Here is a 26,179-nt window from a genome sequence, read left to right on the forward strand (position 1 = left end):
ACATGTTTGGGGGCAATTGCAATTAAAAATGAACATTAGTTTGTTAAATACCGTGAGTAAAAAACAGAATGGACTTCAGGAAATTTATAAAGCTCCAAATAACAATGGATTGAAACTGCAACGAAATTTTAGATGTTTTTTGTAGCATATAGCATTCGCATTTCCAGATGGATAGAGCTAATCACTAATGGAGTCATGAAAAAAGACTCGACATTTGTTCATTGGCTGGAAAGACTGAGTTCGAATCCTATCAAGGATTAAAGTAGCTTTTATAAGACCTTTTCAAAGGAAGGCGAGTGCGCCTATCTCATACAGACGCGGGAAGATGTTCATTCCATAAAACAACAAACAATCCATGCCTCATAACTAAAGTTGCTTTAATTCCAACCAACCATACTCATAGGATAGCACAAAAGAACTTGGGTGCAAACGTGCATCGAGTTATTATGAAGATTCCACTAGCCCAAAATAATATTCTAGATACAGAAAAATCTCACCCGAACAGATAAACAAAGGGTACAAACTATCAAAGTCTTCCTAGTTGCTATACCAAGGTTTTTATGTTGTATTCCTATCTCGATGAAAACATCAATCTTATGTCTGCACAGTTCAACATTAAAGCAAGCATTCTGTTACTCGAATATTCAGCTATCCAGGTTAACGCCTGAACTACTTCTCGATTCTATTGAAATACCATGGAGCAGTTTTATCAAGTATCAAATGTCATGTCAAAGTAATTCATGTTATATCTTAGTTGTTCTTTTTTTCATGTGAAAAAATGAGGAAATACCAACAGCCGAAGTATACAAATACATTAATTTTTTCCAGTCTGTCAATAGAGCTTTGATGTGTTGCATAGCTGATTCAGATATGATGCTATTTTCAGTATCAAAGGTCATTAAAGAGACATCAGAATCATTAAATGTAGTCCGAAAACATCTACAGTCAGGCGGGCCTTCTTAATGGAGAAGATGGAAAGGGAAAAATACATCAAAGAATCACCACAATCGAAAAATATCTATTTGGTATTAACATTCGGTCACCTGTCGATTGTGCCTATGCAACAGCGTGACACCACCAGTAGACGGGAGGGTCATTGCGACGCTCTTTGTGTCTTCTCGCCAGTTCAATAAAAATTCATCACAGCAGAGGGACGCACCGCAATCCAATCGATACCTCGTGCTGCTGCAGTACCGCCCTGCCTCCAACCACACACAATTATTACCGCATCACCTTAAATCTGTACACTTATGGGGAGAAGAAATCAGAGAAATTGAACGCATTATGTACACCCTAACAGTTCATCTGGAAGAAAAAAAATCCCTTTATAGGTAAACTAGATGTTCATTAAATCTATTAATCCTTAAGGGATTCAAAAAGGGAAAGATAGGCTTAAAAAGAGCATTGTGTGCGATAAAATTGAATTCATGAAAGCCATGTTGATATAACACACAGTTAAACTGCCAATGTTCTTTATCGTATAACTGAAAATTGCCTATTAAAATCCTATTAGAAATCTGGTTCCGGTTTAATCATTTCAAGGAACTTTTCTGTTCAGTGTTGAATCATTTCTTGTTCTGGGAAACATCTTCCCAGCAGCAAAGCAAATGCACTTGTCTCTACGCAAAATACTGAATATTTCACTATAGAAAATATCCAGTTCTCTTAATAAATTGTGTTGATATTCGATGATCGCAATGTTGATTAATATATTCTATAGAGAGTTTGTATAACGAAACTTTCTGGGGAAAAACATCTAAGTTGGTGAAGAGAAGTGTTGGCTTTGGATATGAAATTCGACCCTGAAAAAGTCTCTAACAAAGCTGAAACCTTCTCAACCTACTTCCCGCATTCTTAGTTCGATTCAAACCTAGGAGTCTTACGAGGTGTAGATGTTTTATCAGTTGTGGGGAAATTTACGAAACTCATTTAAAGATGCAGTACGATCAAGTTCGATCCCATAAACTTCGGTGAGTTGAAATGGCAAGTACATCTGGATTACATTGAGGTCATGACTTGAGGGAACGTCCTCTGTTAATTGATGGTATTCCCGTGCCAATGTTCCTATTTTGCATCGAAAAAATTAAGTTTCCTGATGGAAAATAAACCTTGCTGGGTTCTTATTAAGCCGAGAAATTTAACTTCAATTTAAAAGTTCTTATAAAGGTTCCTAGCGTCCTAAATGATTGAATGCTCTATCGAGACTAGTATTTCACATATTTCAAATTAGTATTCGTGAAAGAAATTCGTTAAAAGAGAAATTTCTAAAAGATATTTTTGAAAATTTTTTTCTGGTAATTCCACATACTAAAAGTTGTTTAGCAAGTCTTGAGTAGAGTAAAGGCTAGAGAGAAAGAGAGATTATTGGGGTGTGTATGTGTGTGTGTGTAATCTTTTGGAGAAATATTCAAGCTGGAAGGTTCCTCATAGAACAGGTGTGGAGAGATCAAAGAAGAAGAGAAAAAATGCCGTTGTTGTGGTGAGTATTTTAAGCTGGACTGTGTATAGATGATAGGATAGCTAGATGCTAGACTTGGTTCAGAAATTTCAAAAATATGAAAACAGATCATGGGTACCATTTCATTTGAACAGAATCCATGGAAATACCAAGATAGAAGGAGACGGCCTATATGACATAGTCGACAAGAAGAGAATCAACGATTCCGAAAATAACCAAAAATGAAACCTTCTCTAAGAGATGGCTAACTTGTAATACAAAGCATGCTCGGAAGAGAAGTATTACCTTATAATGAGAGGAAGCAAAAAGAAAACTTTCTGGAGGCTAGGACAGCAATATAGATAATAGGAATCAATGATTGTGCAGTGGGAATTTGAGGGAATATCAATCATTATGCTTAATGTCTTCAGTCAGTAAGCAATACAAGCTACTGAAAAAGAGCCAAAAGGCTTCACTTCGGCGATGCAAAATTATTCAAATTAAGTGGATATTAAATCCAACATTATTTTAAAGCCGAATAGAGAAACTAAAAGAGTTTCGTGTCGAATATGGAAGCTATAAAAGCTTGCGGATCCAAGCGTAAGCAAACCTTTCATGACAGGGGAAACTCGTGGCAAAGGTGGGGTAAGTTCTGATCACTTTCCTTAGTATTAGTATAGCCACCTTTACTACGAGTTGCCCCTGTCATGAAAGTTTGCTTACGCTTGGATCCGCCGAAGCTTTTATAGTTTCTATATTCGGCATGAAACTCTTGTAGTGTCTCTATTCGGCTTTGAAATAACGTTGGATTCAATATCCACTTAATTTGAGCAATATAAGCTTTACCCATCGATTCCGCTAGTCAGATGCTACTCGTAAATCATTGAGTACGCTGCATGATACTGATTAAATGACTTTCTTCTAGTTATTATTTGCAAATTAAACATGACTATTCCTAAACCCGTTTAATTACAAACATCAGGTGAAAGCAACCAATGAAATTACTCGAAGTGGAATTATTTTTAAATTGCAAAAAATTTCAATCCAGTACAACGTATCTTACCAGTACAATGATCATAAAGAACTCAATAAGAAATCAAATGGGCGTTTCCCATGCTCGCTGGTTACACGTGCACTCTAATACATTTGTGACTCAATTACGTGACGAGAATTGAACAGACAAAACATGACACAAGGTTGCTTTCAACTGCACTAAAGTACCAATTAGAGAGTTATGTGTTCTATGGACATTTACTCTGTTCAAAAGTCCAATTTCCGCAAGGAAATTAAGCATTCTGTAAAGGAACAGAGCGTAGGTAGACCTCCTTATATACCTTTAAAATATCGCAGTGGAAAAGTTTCTTTGCATACGAATGAAGCACTATCAACCTTTTGCATTTCATACCATACTATTTTAAATATTACTAAAAGTCATAATTTCCAACAGAGAATTTCATAAATTCAAAATCTTGTGTATTTTTTAAATGTTCACTTTTTTATGTAATTTTTAAATAATTACCTACGAGAAGAATGGTAAAATTTTAGTATAGAGATTATTACTAGTTCATAATAAACATATGAAGACAAAGACCGAGACATTCAAGAATCATCTATGGATAACTCGAGTGAGGAAGAACACGATGCCCATGAGATCTTACAAGGTGAAGTGGAAATGGCACTGCAGGAAATGAAGAATGGAAAGACCCCTGGAATTATGGAAGACTTCTCAAAACTGGGAGGAAGCCCTGTTATCAAACAGCTGACTAAACTCTTTAATAAATGCCTAAAACAGAGAAAAATTCCAAAAACTTAGAACAATTCACTTCTAATATTAATTTTTAAAAAGGGCAATAAGAAAGAAATTAAAAACTACAGACCTATAAGCCTACTCCCCGCCATATATAAAGTCTTCACAAAAATTATAAATAAAAGAATAAAATCTAAACTAGAGGGAATGCAATCCTATGAACAAACTGGATTTAGAAAGAATTATAACTTTGGACCATTTTCACACATTAAGTCAGAATTTAATCAGAAGTTGCATTATTTACAATAATTCAACTTCTGATTAAATTATATAAAAACAGTGAAAAGTTCCCAATACAAAAAGGCATCCGGCAAGGCGACACCATATCTCCCAAATTATCTACAGCTGCACTAGAGAAAGTCTTTAGTAGCCTTGATTGGGAAACAAAAGGAATAAACATAAACGGGGAAAGGCTGCATCATCTGAAATTTGCAGATGATATTGGCCTAATAGCAGATAATCTTGAAGATATGGAATAAAGGCAAAATCAGCTAAGTGAAACCTCAAGAGTAATTGGATTAAAAATAAATAGAGAAAAAACAAACATAATGAGGAATAAATAGATAAACCATAGAACTGTCAAAGTTGAAAACCATGAAAGAGAACAAGTTACTTCATATGTATATTTGGGCTAACTGTTATCCTTTGAGGATTGCCAAAGAAAAGAGATTGAACGAAGAATTCTCCTTCGATGGATAGTTTATGGGAAAATGAGAGACATATTCAGAAGTGGCAATCCCTATGAGTCTAAAAGGAAAGCTTTCGACCAGTGCATACTTCGTGTCCTAATATAGGGAGGAGAAACATAGACTTTAACAGAAGTCCTAAACAAAAAGCTGAGAACAACACAACATCGCATGGAGAGAAGTATGCTAAAAATAACATTAAGAGATAGGAAGACAAATGTCTGAATAAGATCTCAAACAGGTGTCATGGATATTGTAAAATATATTAAACAGGCTAAGTGGAGATGGGCTGGCCATAGTGCCAGATGCAGTGACGGCCGATGGACTAGAAAAACAACAGAGTGGAGACCAATGGATGGAGCAAAACAAAGAGGAAGACCCAGAGGAAGGTAGAGGGATGAACTGGAACAAACTGCAGGAGCGAGATGGATGGAAGAAGCAGAAAACCGAGTGGTCTGGAAAATCATGGGGGGAAAATCATGGGGGGAAAACGTCCAGCAGTGGACAGAACCAAAAGGTTGAAGAAGAAGAAGGTAAACAGCATCACTGAAATACTTAGCAAGTGATCGTTTGGTATTATGTCAGATAGTATTAATTATTATTATTATTATTATTATAAATTCGGTTTCTAATTTCTAATTAAAAATAAATTATGAAATAAATATTAATAAGAATTTGTGGATAAAAGATGTCACTGTTTTGATAAATGCGAAATAACTCTCGAGTAGGTAAACAGCGTGACTGAAGTATTTAGCAAGTGATCGTTTGGTGTTATGTCAGATAGTATTTAGTAACAAACGTCAGTTATTTATTAATATTTTTGTCTAAATTTTCTGAGAAGAGAATAGTGAAAGTAAGATTTTAAACTTTATTCATTAAAATTAAATATTTACAGGTAAATATTTTTAACTGCCGAGCTGTGGATAGCCTTACCTTTGAAATAGCGATCGTCTCATTGAGCTAATTTTAATCAAATTTTGTACGCATGCTCAAAACTCAAAACTCATATAAAACTTTCTATCGATGGAGTTTCATTGCTGGAAGTTTGATGGGGCTAGGGATATCGGTGTTATATTTCATATAGAACTGAAATTCAGAGGTCATATTTCAAAAAAATGGCAAAATAGTTCAGAAGATCACCTGGATACTCAAAAATGCGTTGGCTAGTAGGGACAAATTAGAAAATATGAAATATTTTATTTATTTCGAGGGATGTGGCGTCCGTTTGTGCCTAATAGCTTGATTTGATTTCGTACGAGTTTTAAATCTAAGTGTCTTAAAACTAGAAATCTGTGAGATCCACTCTGATATCTTCTACACTATTTCGTTCGTTAAAAAAATGCTTGTCGCGACCAACTAAATTGATTTCATGACCAACCAATGTGTCGCGACGCATGGAGAGTATATTGAACAGCTCTTTTGGTTTTTGTAGTTTTAGAGGAATCAGCTCAGATTATGAGGCCAGTGTATTATGTTCGTAAATTGTATGTTCTTCTGATCGGATGGTCTGTTTTGCAGGATGAAACACTAGATTTTCCAACCCCCCCCCCACTAACTCCGTACTATACTCATAAATTTAGATTATAAGCCCTGCTGTCACTAGATATATCACTTCCTCTGATCTTCAAATGCAACAGCTTGAACACTTTGGGTGTTACACATGCCTAATGGCTTCAGTATTCACACTGGCTGTATTTCGTCGTAACAAAATGAAATTATGAATTTCCTTTTGTATTTCATTCAATTTTGAATTTCATTTTCATTTAAAAAGAAAGGATTATAAACAGTCAGTTATTCAGAAATGAAAACAAATATACTATAAACCATAAAAGCGACAAGATACATATATAAAGGTACAAAATTTAACCTTAGGGTATTTTACCAAATAGGAAACTAATACGGAAAATAATTTATCGTGAAAAACAGCACTCTTTTTTTTGTAGTACCTTGCAATTGTTCCCAAAACATCGTATTCGTGTTTGCCAATTTTATTTCTTTTATCCTTTACATCAGAATATCAGCATTTTGGTTAATTGGATTGATTAATAATAATCAATCCAAGTAGTTCGTTCACTGGCAAAAGTATTTTAACAATTAAACAATATTAAATGAATAAATTAAATTAAATGAAAAATGAATAAAGCGTCTAATCAGGATAACATTTAAAACCGACTGATCTAATTTCAAAGGTGAAAACATTAACAAATTTTAAATTGAAATATCTCTGAAGCTGTTAAAAATGGGTTAGTATAATCGAGAGTTTTTTTAAAATAACCCGATAAAACCGAAAAATAATTGATAGTCTCGAATTGTAGGCAGCAAACGCTACTATTTCAACCAAAACTATACATTCATTTTTAGAAGACTGAAAACTTTACATTTTGGAAGATTAAAAGAAATTAAAATTAAAGATTAAAATCATCCTTTGACCACAATCACAGCTTATTCATATCATCCTACAGGATAGCTACATCTCCTTTATTTACTATAGCTCTTCCCAACTTAGTATCGTCAGCAAACAACTGAATAACACTCCTCAATTTATCTCCAATATCATTAATATACAGATTAAACAACAGTGGATCAAGAACATAGCCTTATAGCCCACCACTGGTCACTTTGCTAATCTTCGACTCTCCTCAACCCTACACTACTCTTTGATGACTATTTGATAAACACCAACACATATCCATCTCACCAATCCAGTATTCATTCCCATTTGCTTTAGCATACTTCACAGATTCGCTCGCCGTATTTGGTCAAATATTTTTGCAAAGTCCAACAATGTCACAGTATAGAAATTACCTTCATCTAGCTCCAGCGTAACTTTATTATTGAAACAAAATAAATTGCTAAAGGAATATCTCCCCTTAACAAAACAATGCTGACATCTATAAGAATTGCTTTATTATCCACCAATCTTGAATTCTGGCTTCTACCAACTTTTCCAAAATTTTAACTATCACTCTGGAGGTAGTAACGAGTCTGTAATTTTCAAACTCTGTTTCGGGCCCACCTTTATGCAATTTAACTATCTTACCTTCCTTCCATTCTCTATGGCCTCCATCTGAACTGAGACTTAAATTAAAACGTCTATTCAACGATAAGGTCAATTCCCTTGCACATTCACGCAACACACGCACCCAAATCCCATCTAATCGTATGGCAGAATTCACATTGAGATTTTTTAATATCCCAAGCACAGTTTGTCAACATCAAAGATCATATCCACACCCTTCTCATTGGCTACTACTGTACCTTCATCCTGATGATAAACCTTCACAAACTAATCACTCAGTAATTCAACTAATTCTTCAGTCTCTGTTACCTTTCTACCAGCATTATTCAAAGATAGCTTTCCATAAAATATTTTTTCCCTTCTTCCCTTCGGAATATTCAGCCTGTTTCATTTCATCATGTGATTTTTCCTTCTGTACCATGCATATCACCTTTATGCCCTGCGCCTCGTACTGATCATGAGCTTGTTGATCACATCTCAGCATAAATATAAAGCCTTCACAACAACTTTTTTTCGCAGCTCGTGCTAAATGGTACTAATCCATTTAATCCCAACCTTTTTTATTCATCTCCTTGAATTATTTTCTATGCATTGTTGGCATCTTTTCCTTGCTGTATATCATGCCATGGAACTACTCCAAGTTGTCCTCTAAGCTTTACAAAATCACTAGATGCATAATTCCACAGATACTTTCTTAAGTATTCTTAACCGAGGATTCAACATGATCCAACACCTTCCAAGATAACGCCTAATGTTCACTCTCTCCAGGTGGAGCCAAAACGAAAACCTTGGACAAAGACAAATTCTCAGATGTTATCAATCCAATATTCCCCTGAAAAGCAGGTTGTCCCAAGTAATTGTATCTCAGTAACTGTATAAATTCTAATTTCCTTATTCTATGTGACATCTCATTTCAATCTATATTCCCATCATTAAAATCACCCATAATAATTACCTTTCCCTTACTTATAGAATTGATTTGCTGATACATGTCATCTAAATCTACCCTTCCCTAAGTACATAGCAGTAACACACAACAAACATAACTTTGTGTACCCTTATCTCACACCAAATAGGTTCAAATGCACTTCTCTTCCGACAAACCTCAAGGTTGGATGGTAGCAACTCATCTGCTATCATTAGAAATCTTCCACCACCCATTTTGTTCACCTTGTATATCATCTTTGGTCAACCAAATTTCACTGATACCAATTACACCGGGCCAAGAAACACTAATCAAAGATATTAATTCTTCAAGCTTGTTTCTGATAATTCTAGCATTTGTATACAAACACTGAGAAAAAGAAAACTAGGACTCCTCAAGAGATTCAATGATGACTTCAAAGGCCGGAACAGGCCACTCTAGGCCTAAATCCTTGACAAGCATGATGATGTATACAAACATCTGAGGTAAACAAACACTAGACATACCAGAACCAGTTACTTCACGTTCTCTACTGCTACTTTCAATAATACTCCCACATACTCTCTCTCTCTCTCATTTCATTTCCCTTCCCACTACCTTCAGTTCTTTGAAAACAAAATCAAAATGAACATTCAGAAAACTATTATCCTATTTGAACTGAAAAGTAGAGAAGCAATCCCGCCAATTAAATATCGCACTACTTTCTACAACACCCAAAGTCACTGCATTTGCGAAGCTCTTCAGAGGGGTCCACACCTACCAGAATCTGGGCGTACACATGGATCATAATCTAAAATGGGAAAACCCCATATCCCAGCTGTTACACACAAAGATACACATTGTATAGAATTCATAACATTAATAGCGTAGTATCTGATAAGGTTTTTACAGACTCTATATTCTGCCCTGATGCTCGGCAAATTACACAATCTACAACAGAATATTAAAGAAAATCTCCATTTTTAAACACACTGCAGTTAACAACTCTACTTTATCCATCACGTCAGGCATATATAGTATAGCTTTATAGCATACTTATCTTCTCACATAGAAATAAACATTGGATTGATTTCATTGACCATCACCGAACCCTTAGGTAGTATGGTCGAATTTTCCAAATACCTCAGGCGAAAAACAGTATCCTGCAGCGCCATTTCACATTCTGACACGAAGAATCTTTAACCCTCTTAACGGCAAGCTCAGAAATGAGAAATCGGAAGCAACCGGTTTCATTTGATACACCTTGTAGGGTTCAAGTATTAAAATCCTCATGATTCACCACAAGTGTTGGTCTGAACTCCGACCTACTAGCTATATCCCAGTGGGGAAAGGACAATCTTGTAGACTTCAATGCCACCAAACCTCAGAGATCACACTCAGTCCATTGTGATCTCTGGAAAGAAAATGTTCGCATCCCTCCCCTGACCTTCAATAATACTGAGATATCTAGGCACAATCATATTTCCCTTCTTGGACTGACCTGCATAAACACTAATGGAGTTCAGAATACCTTGCTAATACTCCATGTAAACATATATTTATTATTACACCACCATTATTACACTACTGTGTAATGTAGAAATTGCTCAGTACAAAATTTTGTAGCAAAAAGTGAAATGTATAGGCAAATAACCATTAAATGTAAATATGCGCTGCTTGGAAAGAAGTCAACGAACACCATAGTGTGAGGCAGTGATTCTTAACCGTTGGGCCGCTGCACCCTAGGGCGAGAAATATTTAATGTTTGTTTCTAGTTTTTAAAATTTTGAAATATATTAAAATAATTATTTTTGACTCCTTATTTTACTTTGTTTCAAACTTATATCGTTTTGGATTAATAATCTGAATTATGCAGTTTAATGCAGTAATTTCTTTTGTGGTGGCGCCACAAGTCGAACTGTTCGCAACTGGCAACATTGCAAGGCGTGACATCTGCCTACTGGATGTGTAATAGAAGTGATTCTCTGACGTGTTAAACAAGACTAGTACGAATGCATAGAACTGAACGTTGTGAAGTGCTACTTGAGTGCAATTACTTTTCGAAACTTTCAGTGCTGTAATACTGATTTGTTATTTCTTAAAATCTCCTTATAAAATGAGCTCATTTGAACAAAGAACATTATTTGATTATTACTGTAAAGTATTACTGTAAAAATATTACTGTAAAGTTGATTTCTGTTTTCTGTTTTTTTTTTGTCATTATAATCAGAAAGTAAAACCATTATTTTCAAAAAGTTTAACTATTATTATTATGTTACTACAAACTAAGGGGCTGCGAAAATATTTTAGGATACTTAGGGGGCCGCGACTACTAAAAGGTTAAGAACCACTAGTGTGAGGAACAAAGAGCCATAGTGCCCCCCCTTAATAAGATATAACACCTCTTTTCGCTGCAGCAATCCAACAGGGCATACTTTCCACAAGCCTACGATAACAATCAATGAGAATTTTGGACCATTCTTCCTATAGGCATGTAATGAGGTCCTGGACTGTTGTGTTGGAAGACGTCCCTTGACCTCACGCAATGCTTCAGTTCATCCCAGAGATGTTCGGTAGGGTTGAGATCAGAACTCTGTGGAGGCCAGTCAAGTGTGGTGACGTTCGTGTCCACAAACCACGCAATTGTTACAGCAGCAGCCTTATGACACGGTGCATTGTCTTGCTGAAAAAGACTATTTGTGGCATTTCTGCAGAAACACCAAAGTAGGAAGTATTGCATTGTGTAGAATATTCGAATACCTTTCGGATTTCAATGTTTGTGGTACCACAAAGAGAGGTCCGAGGATAAACTAGGAAAACAGGACCATACCATCACACTGCCACCTCCAAATTTCGTAGTTGGGATTATGCGCTCTGGTAGAGACTTTCACCGAGCAATCGCCACACTGGAGCGACGAATCACGCTACACCTTCCATAACACAGCATTTCAAGCTTCCACGTACCACTCTACCCCCTCTTTGCACCACTGAAGACGACTGTTCTAGTAATGTTGGGCTTTAGTATTGTGGCCCTACCATGGAAACCCGTGTTGTGAGCCTCAGTTCTGAATATTTTTGTGCAGATTCGTGGTCCTGTTGATTCCAGGAAGTCAGCATTCAACGTACCGGCCGACGAATGGCATTTTTTGCATATTATCCTTCGTAGCACCCTACGGTGACGTTCAGTGAATGTGATGGGTCATCCACTTACAGTTGGCTCCCTACGCTTCCATTTCAGTATGTTTTCACTGATTATTGACCTGGAATGGTCCAATTTGTCAAGTATTTGTCGAACAGACAGGCCTGCAAAATGGCATGCTATCACAACCTTCTTTGCAAACGTCAGGTACATTATTACACGACACCTCCAGGGAGGGATCGTACTCTACATCTCTCCATCTCTGTCATCATCTACACCAGCGCCAAGCAATGCATGTAAATGTATGTAAAATGTTAATAAATAAACATAAAAAAGAAAAATCATTTCTGCGAATTTCTTCATTATTTAACAAATAACAACAAAAATGAGATTTTGGATTTATTTTACAAGTTGGCTCTGCTGTACGCAGAAGTGACCAATAATAATGAAACATTTATTACACGATTTCTTGGCTTGTGACATTTTTCATCGTTCTTTTTGAAAGGCGCCATCATTCTAAATTGGTTGCGATACATGTATATAAAGTCGTTATACAAATTAAGATTTTAGAAACGAAGTATATATCGACAGTAGCATAGCTTGGTTGCAGGCGCCCTTGGCAAATTCGTATCTAAGCCAGCCTTGACTAGCCTAGGGATTAGCGTACTCGCTCTCCAACCAACAGGGCTGTATTCCTATCTCTGCATATCGATATATTTCTTAGCACTAAAGGAAAAAACATTCCTACTATAACACTCGAAGTTTCTCATGATATTAAGCGTGATATAACACAAGTTAACGAAATAATTTGTTTGCCAAGTAATTTTTGTTTGCATTTACACGTGCAATACACATTAATACCATTATTACTGTTAAATAAGCACTTCGTTTGTAAAAAGAAATCCCCCCTAAGCTCTCGTTATTAAACAAACTTTTATTTAATTATAATAAAGAGCCAAAGGCTTCAATTCGGCGACATGAACTTATTTCAGTTAAGGATATTACATCCCATATTGTTTCTTAGCCGAATAAGAAACTCAGAGAGTTTCATGCCGAATATAGAAACTATATAAAGTTCGGCGATTCCAAGCGTAAGCAAATACCTGGATAAACAGTTCGGGAAACAACAGCTTTCCATTAGAAGCAGACTAAATAGTGCAAATGAAACTGCCGTTTTTGTTTACAGTTTGTTCTAATAAATATTTCGCCCTGCTTTGGGAATCTTCTAACTTCTTTTATTTGCCTGTAAGAAAGCCATCATGACGAAAAGTTATTGACTACTTCAATTAATGTAACTCAAAAGCTTCAGTGATTATTTTTGAATATTTTAATTTAACAATAACGCGCAAAAAGGCATTTATTGGCCACAAGACTACTGCCTGCTTTCACGTAGCCTTACGACGATCCGCTTACACGACACTTTTCAACTATGGACAGTGTCCATTCATACAAGATTCTCCCCGAATCCACCAGTGCGCAATTTCCGTGACTGTTTGTTTACAACGTTCGTCGCTTGCTACATCTGTTTTTGTTTATGGCGTTTCGCAGTGAATTGTAAACTGTTTATAACTATTATTTTATTTAATTGTTGTTAATAATGGCAGATACAATTCAAAGGAAGGGTACTGTTGCTTCCAGTGAAAAGAAGAAGATGCGTAAACCTATTTTATTACATAATGAGATTAAAATTATTAAATTTAGTGGCAACGGTGTATCGCACACTGAGGGAGGCCGCGGGCTAAACTCACCTCGCACTACTGTTTGTTACATTTGTTAAAAACAAAGAGATAAGTTTTTAATGGAAGTGAAAGGTGCTACACTAGTTATTACTGCAATTATCCGTACACGTGACAATCTTATTAACGAGATGGAAAAACGTTTAATGCTGTAAATTGATAACCAAACAGGTCGGCGTGTTCACTTAAGCCAGGCCATTCAGCATTGACTTTTACGTTTGAGAAAATTATTCTATTTTTTTTTTTTCGTAAATGACGCCGACTAATGCTTCATTTGCGTCATTTATGCAAATTATTATGATTGCAACGTTATTTAACCATTGCATGCATTCTACGAGTGATAAAAAGGCCGTGATTCGCTACACGACGAGGGTATGTCTGTATTATTATTATTATTATAGTTCGTCTGACAAGCAAGTCCACAAGAGACAATCTCATAAAAACCAGCAGACTGAAAAAACCAGTTAGGACTTAAACGCATCGCAAAACAACACACCAATCTCTCTATCTGAGTATTTAACACCATTCAACCAGAATCTATTGTACCAAGCAAGAAAAGCAAAAACAAACAAACAAAAATTATCAATTTTTGTGGATCAAAGACGGCAAGATATTCTTCAGAAAGTCACAAACTTCAAAGTCTATATAAATAAAAAAGCTCGGAAGACATATATAGGCTGCCAGAGTGAAACAAAAGACTCCAAATTAGTTCAAAAAGACCTTCAAAAACAAGACATTCCACGTTATCGTATGTGTGTGTGTGTGTGTGTGTGTGTGTGTGTGTGTGTGTGTGTGTGTGTGTGTGTGTGTTTGGCGTGCGCGAATTTCTCAATCAACGACTGCAGTGGAAATGAAACATTGGTTTGATTTCGTAACTTCCCAACACAGCAAACAAACCAATAAATAATAACTAACTGGTGTCATCCTCAGCTAAGCTTACAAATAAGGCTTCGGGGATGAAAGCTGAGAAATTACATCTCATCCGAGATTTAAAAAAAAAAAAAAATATAATAAAAACATATATCACATTTCAGCGCTGTAGTTATAGTGCCTAACTATACTAAAAAAAATCAAAATTGTAAATATATATAACTCATTGTTAAATGAATAAATGCTGTATTATTATTATTATTATTATTATTATTATTATTATTATTATTATTATTATTATTACATTATACCGGGAGAGAAAAAAAAAACAGAATTAAACCTGTTGTAAATAGGTAATCACAATATTAATCCTAATTTTAATAATAAAAAAAGGATTGAGTTTTTTAAAAGAAAAAATATGTAATCAAGTATGTAATCAAATGCATGTAATGTATGTAGCATATGTAATAATAATAAAAATTATTATTATTATCAGAACTCCTGAAGTCAACAACGTGCAATGACTTGAATGATAACTGTCTCCATACCCAACACAATTCCAGGCAAAGCCATTCCAACCAATCACAACTCTCCACACACAAAAAACATACTCCTCACCCATTTGCTTCCAGGATGGCCTCTTCTTCTTCCCCTGTCTCCAGTCACCATTCTATGAAAAATCTGACCACATTAATCCGATAATTATCCTTACCAATTTATATGTCTCGATCATGTCCTTCTGTTCACTAGACTACAATTTGTATTCGCTCAATCTATCTTCATACTCACTTCCAGAGACAGAAACCACCTTAATCGATCATCTCTTAACCCTTTCCGACATCTCTTCATCCTTTCGAAAACTTGCGACCAAATCTGGACAATAATCCATATGCTGTCTGCTCAAAGCCTTCTACAACGGAATCATAACATCTTTACTCCTAAATGTCGTGTTCTCCGCATCATCCCCATAATGCGCTGCCTGTCCTCACAATTTTAGAAAAATGTCTCCGAAATTTCAAGTCATTAGCCACCACACTCCAGATTCTCTCATCCTCTCCACCTCCTGTAACATATCTCTACCAATCTTATACTCTTCATCCCGTCTGTGCTTCCCAGGCTTTAAAACCTTACCCTTGACTAAATCGAACTGGCAGCCCCATTCATTCACGCAATCAAAAAGTCTATTCAAGTCCACTTGCAAGGCTACAACATCTGCTCTACTTTACATAATTCTCCCCAACTTTGCATCATCTAAACAACTGAATGTCGTCATTTAGCCCCTTTCATTTACATAAAAATTAAACAGCAAGAGCCCCAAACCAGTCCCTTGGGATACACCATTAGTGACTTTCCTCTTCTGGGATATCACTCCCCATACACAACTTGCTGACACATATCAGTCAGCTAATCTCCAATCCAATGCACTAATCTAATATCCAACCCAATCTGTTCGTTTAATTATCAGCTTGTCATGTGGCAATTTATCGAAGGATTCAGTCAGTGGCGCACCTAGAGGGGAGTCAAGGGACCCTACCCCCAAAGAAAAAGAAACACTAGAAAATTTTCCAAAAATCTTTTCCTAATTAAAATTCATTTTTTTTATTTATGTTGTGTCGTGTCTTCTATTTGTATACTCCTTATGAATTAGCGATCATTGCAGATACTCAGTCATAGGTCGTATGCGATGCGTAGTGTGTATTCTCAAATCGTCTACTCAACTCGCCCCCCCCCAAAAAAATTAAACTCTAAGTGCGCTACTGGATTCAGCAAAATCTAAATAAACCATCGTGTATGCAACACCCTTATCCAACGTATTTGTCGCTTTACTATAAAAAGCGAGCAAATTGCTAAACACGATCTTCCTTTAGCAAACGTATGCTGTCCAGTAAAGAGAATTCTGCTGCTGTCAACTCAGTTCTGAATCCTGGTCCTCACTAACAACTTTATCACAACTCCAGACAAACAGATTGTGTTATAATTCAAAGTCTTTGTCTTATCTCCCCCCCCCCACTTAAAAAGCAATTTTTCCCACTTTCTATTCCACGAAGTATATAATTGGTTAGTATATAATTCCATTATATACTAACCAAGAGGAATAATATCCCTCCAAAAAAAAAAAAAAAAAAGCCACACGTATCTACATAACATAGCCATATGAGTTTTCGATGAACGGTTTTCAGAATAACTGTTTATTCGATTTATTGTTGTTTTTTCTATAAATTGTCTTTTGGTAAACCGTCGTTCGATGAATTGTTTTCGGTGAATTTTCTGAATACCGACTGAAAAATAGATTTATCCCATCTTTTTTTTTCCCCAGTTCAATGGCCTCTCACGACCAAGTAAGTTGACATCATAGAAGCCTCATTACCGCTTATGATAGGACGATTAATCCTCTACATTGGTTGATAGGTTAAAGTGCGTGTATTTTTATGGCTGGTTTGCCTGCATTGCTGAATGGAAAAAACCCGAGTTTCCAGGAAGGTCAATTTTATTCGTGCAATGTCGCTGATCAGAGCAATGCCAACTAACTGGATCGAAATAGACCTGATCATGTTATTAATCATCGGAATTTATTTGGTGGCGATGTTAATCATCTAAATGCAGGTGAATCTAGCACTAAAATTTGTGATGATTCAATGTTAAAGGATAATAAGTCGATATTTATTTTCAACATTTGAAAAATTTGAGTATTTTACATTTGACGTGCTGTAAAAGTACTATCTAACTAAAGTGTTTTATTATTCTGCTCCCTCTTTTATGGTGTCGCAAATGATAAGTGAGACGATGTTCTATCGTCTCACTTGGTCGCCTAACCCGTGAAGAATCCAAATCAGTTCTTCAAGAGTCACTGTTGAGTTTATGTTCTCGGAAGTATATAATAGGGGTAAAAAAGCGAGAAACTCCAGTGAACTTGAGATATTTACAGTTAATGACATAAATGAGTTTATGCGCGAGTGTATATTATTTTTACGTTTCCATAAGACAATTGGTTTGCATTGTGAGCAAGAATGAGCAAGAAAATCAACAAACTTAGATCCCAAGATGTGCTACAGAAAAGAGAGGACTACATGTAGCCTCGTGAATGTGCGGCAAGCAGTTTAACCCACCCCGTGTGGTGATTTGAACGTATGATAATAATAAGAACATAGCTGAGTGACTACAGAATCATTTAATAATAATAAATAATTAGCAGTGCTTATAGGCCTTTTCAGGCCCACGACACTGCATATTTAAATATATATCGTCTGGCGTTGAATATATTCTTGTGATTCATAAAAACAGGAATTTATTAGTCGTTACATTAAATAAAATACGCCAATATACTCCGGGCGAACTTGTGATATCAATAAACTACTTCTAATTCCATTTTTGACATAATTGGCAATACTTCCAAGTATTGCCTAACAAAAGGAAAGTGTCATACTCGGAAGTTGTGCAGAGAATCAGTCAGAAAGGGAATTAGAAGTGGTTCATTAGACTCAAAAGAATATATTCAAGACTAGATGATATACCTATATTTAAATATGTAGGTTTGTCTGTTAGTATGACTGCTTTATGAGATGAAAACTCGAAGTATAGGAATGAAAAACTCACCCATATCTACCGCCCACAAATACCGTATGAATACTGTATTTGTGTTTTAAATTAGCGTGTGGTCTCATGCCGATTAGCTATTTTAAGGGAGGAAATACCCTTCTTCTATTCCACTCTTGGACGGGAAAATCTAGAACCCTTTTCCTGCATTTTAACCCCGTTCGTCTTCTGGCTGCATACACAAAAGTCCAAAAAGAATACGAGTTATTTAGTAATGATTTTTAGAATAGATACAACAGCTATATGTTTTTATTCCTCATGATATTCAAAAAACGTGGCACGAGTAGACTGCGAAATGCTTTAACTGATATATTGTGATAATTATTCCGCAAAATCGAACAGCGCGCAGATATCTGCGCATCTTTGACTCTCGCGTATTGTTATTGTTTTGTTATAATTATTTCATTATAATTATTTTAATTCTAAAAATTTTGACTTCAAATGTATTATTATTGTTTTATTATAATTATTTTAATTTTAAAAATGTTGACTTCAATATTATCAAAATCGCTTTATTTCAATTTTATTATGGTATGATATGCCTGCATTCCTTAACATGCAGACGAACTTTGTTAAACATCTTCTGCTTTCAATGTTTTCAACTTCTGTAACTGACAGAGTGTAATGAAATTCTAATCCAATGTTTCTTTTTTTTCATTGATAGAATCGTTTTATAAAGTTCTAACTTTATAAAAGAACAAATTGCTTACGTAACTCACTCTGAGGGGGTCAATACGTGTCAAAAAACGAAGGCGATATTAATAGTAAGATAATTATCCGTACGCTAGTCTCTCCAAAAGGGAGCTAAATTTGCTTGGAAATATTACAAGATAAACTTTATTATAATAAAGACATTTAATAATAATAATAATAATGACTATTTTACATAATCTTATAAACGCTGTCCCTAACATTTCATCTTTCCGACTATGAATAAAGCATGCCACGACAAATAATTCAAAATCCATCTCAGCTACTGAGCCGTGGCGCGCTCAGGGCCTGTTACAGCACAGCCGATGACGCATTTTGCAAAATTAAAACCACGCGTCTCTTGTCTCGTTTTAAAAAGAAAACATTTTGTACTTTTAACCGTACGCTAAAGTACAGCAACTAGTTTTAGATATTTTTTTTCCCTTCTTCACTTAAACTGTTTGTTCGAATATCTGAGCTCAGTCCTTGACGGAGGACTAGTGGCCAACCACATTAAGGTATGCAACAAGATGGTGAACATCTGCTTCTTATATGCAGTCAAAGGTCGCGAAAATATTTAATAATTGGGAACGACTTAAGGTAAAGTGAGCTCTTCTTCTTCGCTAAAAGTAAATTGAAAATTGGAATGGCGTTGTCATAACTACATGCAATTTCTTGTTATGTATAATCAGCGCAGGTTGAAAACTCTGCCCGTTAACCGTTTTACCCTATAAGGAGACTACTGAGAACATTTTCTCCCTAAGGAACTGTTCACAGCAGGCACCAAGAAGCCAATCGATTCTGAGAGTGGCTCTACTTACGCCACCCGGTTCCCAGGCATATCCAAGTGCTGATTCAGAATTTCTGGGAGTACAATAATAGAATCGGTCGCTCGTGTGTATAATGCAATCTGTCCAAGTCCACCAGTGTTCCTTATAGCAAGCCTCTTGGCTTCCCCGTCCTAGAATCAAGTTTATTTCTGTCCCTAAAAGTCCTCGAAGGTCTTTTAAGCAACTTCCTGCGTCTTAGGGAAGTGTTTGGCTCTTTCTAACGCACATTCCACAAAACACCCCTTGGGTCTAATGCTATTACATACATATACACACACATAAAGAGTTTTTTTCTTCGATTTTAATAAATATACTTAATAAATACTTTAACGTACTAAAAGATAGAGGTCAAAAAGTTTGTGGACGGGACAGGAAGTTCTACAAACAACAGAAGGATACCTACTGTTCGCAAAAATGACACATCATCTTGTTCTGATCCGCCCTCGCTTGGGTCCGCCATCTTGAGAACAGGGGCCCGAGGGGGCTCCCAACTTACACCGGCACAGTACGGGTTAGGCTTAAGATCCTACGGCAGCGACTACGTCGTTCCGTTAGCTTCGACACGAGAAAAGGCAGTGCCTGGAGTGGCGACACGACCAGAACGCAATCCACAACTTCACAAACTTGGAGACGGGCGAGCCTGCTGGCTGGCGGGATATTTCGGGCGACACTATCTACATCGATGCGCAGTCGTTGCAGTTGCGCATTCTTGGCGTTCCGCGTGATGTTGTCTGGCGGAGTGGCAGTCAGCCAGATTCACTATACGTCGCCACAGACACGTGACCAACATCGCCCGTACTGCGGACACTGGATTATGGGGCAGTTCTTTTATTGACCGGGCTGTTTTCAACACCGTAATGCAACAATTCTGGAAAACCAACGCTTTCTGTGTACATCAACAAACTTATCGCCTAAAACACAGTTGAAGAAGTTCGTTTTTTTATTTAAAAACTTCTTCACCGGAAGTTAACATCAGGAGTTCCTTTCTAGCAAGCGATTTTTCTATTACAAACTCCAAACATTAAATCTACCTCTTTTTAAAAAGAAAGCAGAACTTCGGTTGGTGGTTTCTAGAAAAGAAAATAATAATGCACGTAAAAATTATTTTTGTAAAATATTTAGCACAATCTAGACTCGACTTTTCTCTTCGATTTTTTTTTTTTTTTAACGGTAATAAATGTTCGAACACAACCTAGCGAAGCATGTCACTCTGTCGAGTTTATTTTAGAAGTTTACTAAGCCACTGATACCACATGATTTACTTCTATGTAACAGAATGGAGTAGATTTCCTTGCGAGCATTTATTCTTTTAGTTCAAAAGAAATACTTTCAAACACACACAAGGAGACCCGTGATGCGCCATCGTGTTCTGTTCAGACTGTGTTGTGGTATTAATATGCGATTTGAAGAGAGATATTCATCAGTTTGCAAATATCGCAAAATTGGATGGACAGCAATACGAAGAATTCCACCGTGTCTTCTTAAGAGGGGGTGCATTTAAATTTAATACTGCGAAAGTTTGCAAGTTGCAGAGAGAAAAATGAATGCGGCGAACTCTATGGGTAATCTAAGGGGTGGAGTATGGAGCCTTTCTGTTATCTTAGGGAGATAAAGTGCAATAGTTAGGAAAGCCACCCAGAATTTTGCGGCCATCTTGAGAAGAATGTGCAAATCCAGTCTTCGAAATGTCTAGGTGATAGGTGAATCCCAACGAGAATCCAGGGGCTGTGGAATGAGTATGTGGATAGACTGTGGTATTGTGGAAACATGATTGAGACAGAAATTAGTAAGACGGGCTTGTTAGATATGCGCTTTTCATCTGCTTACCAGATGGCGCGGGGGACAAGTATACATGGCAACAAGCGACGAAGGAACAAATTATCCTTTGTATGGAAAGTGGTGGGTAAGTGGAAAACATTACTGGAGTGGGTAGGTGGGTTCGTCAACAACGAAAGAATTCAAAGTGAGATATGAGAGGGGTATTGTGCTTTCCGGTGTGGAATGGTGGTGCTTCCCATGATGAGTTTAGTGACTAATGAAATTCAAAGAACAAAAGAGGAATTTAATGAGCTTTATTTTTCTCAAATCTTATTTTCCCCACTTACTAACTTTTATCTCGATGGCAATATTGTATTTTAAAGCCTATTCAACAGAAAAATTGCTGAACCGACATTTTCTTTGAAATCGAAAGAAAAATAGAAGTAGTTTTTGAACACGTGATAAACACTTAACATAAAATCGTATTTTAATTCCAAAGCTTTAAGCAATATTGGGAAAAATTATTCTTTGCGCTGATAGATTCCAGTTATTTTTCAGTGTTTCATTACATATTTACATCAATACTTATTTCTCTTTAATGGTAAATTAAAATCGAATTCATTTAAATCGAAAGCGATTTGAAACACGCGATTTTTGGAACTATGACATTTGAAAAAAAAAAAAAAAATGTTCGCACTATTGAAGATTCTCAAATGCAACATATAAGACACCATTGTCCGAAAGTCTTCAGATATACATTCTTAATGTAAACATCCCCTTCTAGATAAATGGAAGTAGCTGGAACAGAACTAAGCGACATCATTCTGTAAATCGAGGCGCCAGACATTTTGGAAATCGATGAATGTCCGACTCAATTCCAGTTTGTTGTCGGACGCCAGAAAGACGCCTTTCACATAGGTAGTGGAAGAAGTTAACCCTTTCGACTCATACGCATTTTATTTCATTTGATGGCTGCCCCAACAGTAATAGGTTATCTGTAAACAGTTTGTAGCGCTAGTAACCTACTAACGCTAATTACAAATTAGTTGTATTCAGTATTTTAAAATAACGTTCACCGGCAGTATAACAGAGAAAATATAACCAAGAAGACGTAAGAGTACTTCACTTGACTTACAGTATAACTTTCTCTCTCTCTCTCTCTCTCTGTGTGTGTGTGTGTGTGTGTGTGTGTGTGTGTGTGTGTGTGTGTGTGTGTGTGTGTGTGTGTGTGTGTGTGTGTGTGTGTGTGTGTGTGTGTGTGTGTTGATGCCACAATAACAATCACGCTGGCTGGAAATTAATCAGTGTCCTTGTATAAAGCCTTTGCCTAGCTAGCATCCTTCAGTAATATTTATTTCTCTCGTATAGTAGTTATCTGACAGTAACAATGCCGTGGATGGAGATTGGTATGTGAATGCTTAAACATTATCTTAGCCACATATGTAGGCCGAGACTGAAGCTGTGGTTTTTTTATTTGAGTTGAGTTAATTAAAGGTATGTATGCTGAATTCCTATAGTTATTATAGATGAGTGAACAGAAATGGTACTTGTGGCATTGTAAAGGGCGCAATAATACCAGAGTGGTCCCAAATTGCTACCGTTGTAGAGCCAAAAACAGGAGATGAAGACTGGTTGGGTGGAGGTCAATCTGTGTTGAAAAGAAACGTGGATAAGGTTAGGGCTGGAGTTGCCAAGAGGAGGGAAATATCCATAGTGCATTTCAGAAGAGAATTGATTCAGTATTTTCAGTATTTTCTTCAAAATTGTTTATCGGTATACAATTTTGACTGGCTTGATTTAAAAATAAGGATTCTTTACGTTGATAGGGAATCATTAGGCAGCCGCTATGTTTGGTCTTTGTTTGCATACTTTCCTTAAATAAATAAACCACGTATTGAGTACGCCTTCAGATAGCATGGCGTAAAAATATTCTTGCGTCTTTTGTATAACACTCAGAAGAAAGATGGATATCAGAAGTAACAGAAGATCTATATATGAATCTAGTGGATGAATCATTTGACAGACATCATTAAACACCATAGATGTCAGGGGCGAATTCTCCATGCTTGCTGCGCAAGCTCATTAATTGAGAAAGAAGTACTATTTATTTGTTAATAAATGCATGCATTTATAAGCATTCCATTTAGGCTTTTATTTTTGTAGACAGAAGATGTCAAGCTTGAGCGGCAATAATTGAGCTTTGCGTTGTGTATCGAAGGCCGATGCTTGCTCGTCTAGTCAAAGCTACCTTGGCTTGCTCGGTTGTAGGAGCTTTCAGGTCCTCGCTGCAGCACTGTGATTTCATGCGCGCGCATAGTCATTTCCGCTCCCTTCACGTCGTCTTAAACACAGGCCATACGCAGTCAAAGTAGCTCTAGCCAGTGAGCTTCAGCCAGCCTTTAAAAGTGTGCGTGTTGCTTGGGAAAATTAAGTTTCAACCAACTTTTTATGACGATGTTATTGACCAGTTCATAAAGAAGAACCGTAGAGTAGAATTTGTATTCAAGTAGCTAAATTGAAAAACATAGAATATCATTTGTAAAATAAATGTTGTATTTGTATGATTAAATGTACATAAATTTCTAAATATATAGCTTTAAATGGTCAGTAATTCATTACTCCGCTAATCAGACTTCAATTATACCTCTCACTCCCTGAATGATAACAAGAGCAAGCATGAATTTCAAGACCAGCATTCGCCCCTGATAGATGTCATACAAGCCATAATAAAAGCCGTGAAAATCGAAAATTCAAAGTCTGTTCAACTGTAAACAATTTTAATGGAGCACGTGCACTAGATATACACTGCTTGGAAAGAAGTCAACGGACACTATAGCGGAAGGAACAAACAGCCATAGCGCCCACCTTAATAAGATGTGGGCGCTAATAAGATGTGGGACCTCCTTTCGCTGCCATGACTGCAGCAATCCTCCTACAGGGCACACTTTCCACAAGTGTATGATGGCGATCAATGGGAATTATGGACCATTCTTCTTGTAGACGTGTAAAGAGGTCCTGGACTGTTGTGGGGAGGACGCCAGACAACATTCTAGGTCAAGTAACAAAACTACCTTTATTTTTTTAATTTTTTTAATTATAACATTAAAAAAAAAGAGGGCAGCATATGCACAAAGCTAATGAGATATTTGGCCTTGTTTACGTGAAACCAAAGCATCAATGTCTGGTTCGATGGAAGTAGTTGCAATTCGTAGTGAGCTCTCAAGGTTCTCTTCAGAAATTTTTGATCTTTCTAACTTTACTCTTCGTATGCTTCATTCTTGAAAATAACTTTTCACCAATGCACGTACTACCAAAAAGCGATGACAGGAATAAAACGTGATTGTGAAGCGAAGGATATTTTTCTCTGGGAAAATAGGTCTTATAATAATCTAGCAAAGAAACATGATCAAATTTTTTATTGCGTTGGATATCTGATTGCAACTGTGTACATTCCATTTGAAAATTCGAAGGTAATGTATTTATGTCAAACTAAAAATGGAGTCACAAATATACAAAAAAATCGATAATTTTTTTTGTATAATTTTTTTCTGAAATCTAGAAACCTATTCTCAATTTCCTGTATCAAAACGAAAAGAAAGACCGCATATTTTTCGCATCATATAATAATGTTAAAAGTTTAAGATCTTATGGGGACAAATTATTAACAATCCAGGGCCGCACGCGGCTCGCGGGTTGGACACCCCTGGTCTAGGACCTCACACGATGCTCCAGTTCATCTGACAGTTGTTCAATAGAGTTGAGTTCAGGGCTCTGTGGAGGACAAAGTGTGGCCTCCACAGAGCCCTGATCATATCCACAAACCACGTAGTTTCAACAGCAGCCTTATGACTTGGTGCATTGTCTTGCTGAGACAAGCAATGGTCAACTCCGTAGAAACGCCACAAAGTAGAAAGCACTGCATTGTACAGAATGTTCAATCCATCTCGGAGTTCAATGTTCGTGGTACCACAAACAGGATTCCAAGGCGAAACCAGAAAAAACAGGACCATACCTGCACATCGCCACCTCCGAATTTGGTAGATATGGCGGATGGTGAAGTCTCTTAGTAGACTGCGTATTGCGTAACCACAACTATCAAAGTGGTTACGCAGTTCATCCATCTGCTCGGTAAAGGTTATAACGTGATTCGTCGCTTCATAACATAGCTTTCTAAGCTTCCACATCGTATTGTACATTCTCTTTGCACCACTGAAGACGACACTGCACGTTCGTTCGAGTAATGTGCGAATTGCATATTGCGGTCCAACCATGGGAACCCATGTTGTGAGCCTCTTTTCTGAATGTTTTTGTGCAGATTCATGTTCCAGTGGATTCCCGGAACACCGCATTCAACGTGTCGGCCGAGGAATGGCGGTTTATACATATTATCCTTCGGAGCACCCTACGGTCAAGTTCAGTGAGTGTGGTGAGTCATCCACTGCGGGTAGCACTTGCAGTTGACTTCCTGCGTCTTCATATCAGTACTGTACACTGATTGTTGACCTGGGATGGTCCCATTTGTCATCAATTTGCCGAACAGATAGGCCTGCGACATCCTATAACAACGTCTGGCATCCTATAACAATGTCTTTTTCAAACTCCGTTGGTTCCTTTCTCGCAGCGACTTGGGAGCATCATATTCTTCCAATACTTTCAATATGGGCGACAAACACATCACTCGTTACATAGCACGATGCACCTTGCCCATC

The 26,179-nt window shown here is 36.8% G+C and overlaps 1 protein-coding gene across 3 annotated transcripts in view; it reads right to left on the minus strand.

Moving 5' to 3' along the window:
* The window catches only part of RyR (Ryanodine receptor), a 1,703,288-nt gene extending 1,683,015 nt beyond the window's left edge, over nucleotides 1-20,273 (minus strand). For 2 of the 3 annotated variants that reach the window (XM_090399347.1, XM_090399344.1), the window contains exon 1: nucleotides 20,116-20,272. In XM_090399347.1, coding sequence (XP_090255473.1) covers nucleotides 20,116-20,172 — 57 coding nt within the window. In that variant the 5' untranslated portion in view covers nucleotides 20,173-20,272. Of the gene's footprint in view, nucleotides 1-20,115 lie in introns of all 3 variants that reach the window. The other variant, XM_090399345.1, reaches the window with a different exon arrangement.
* Between the last annotated feature and the right edge of the window lie 5,906 nt (nucleotides 20,274-26,179).

This window comes from Typopeltis vanoorti, chromosome 10, assembly GCF_054136105.1.
Source record: "Typopeltis vanoorti isolate ZY-2024b chromosome 10, IOZ_Tvanoo_1.0, whole genome shotgun sequence".
In the NCBI taxonomy this organism is placed as follows: domain Eukaryota; kingdom Metazoa; phylum Arthropoda; class Arachnida; order Uropygi; family Thelyphonidae; genus Typopeltis; species Typopeltis vanoorti.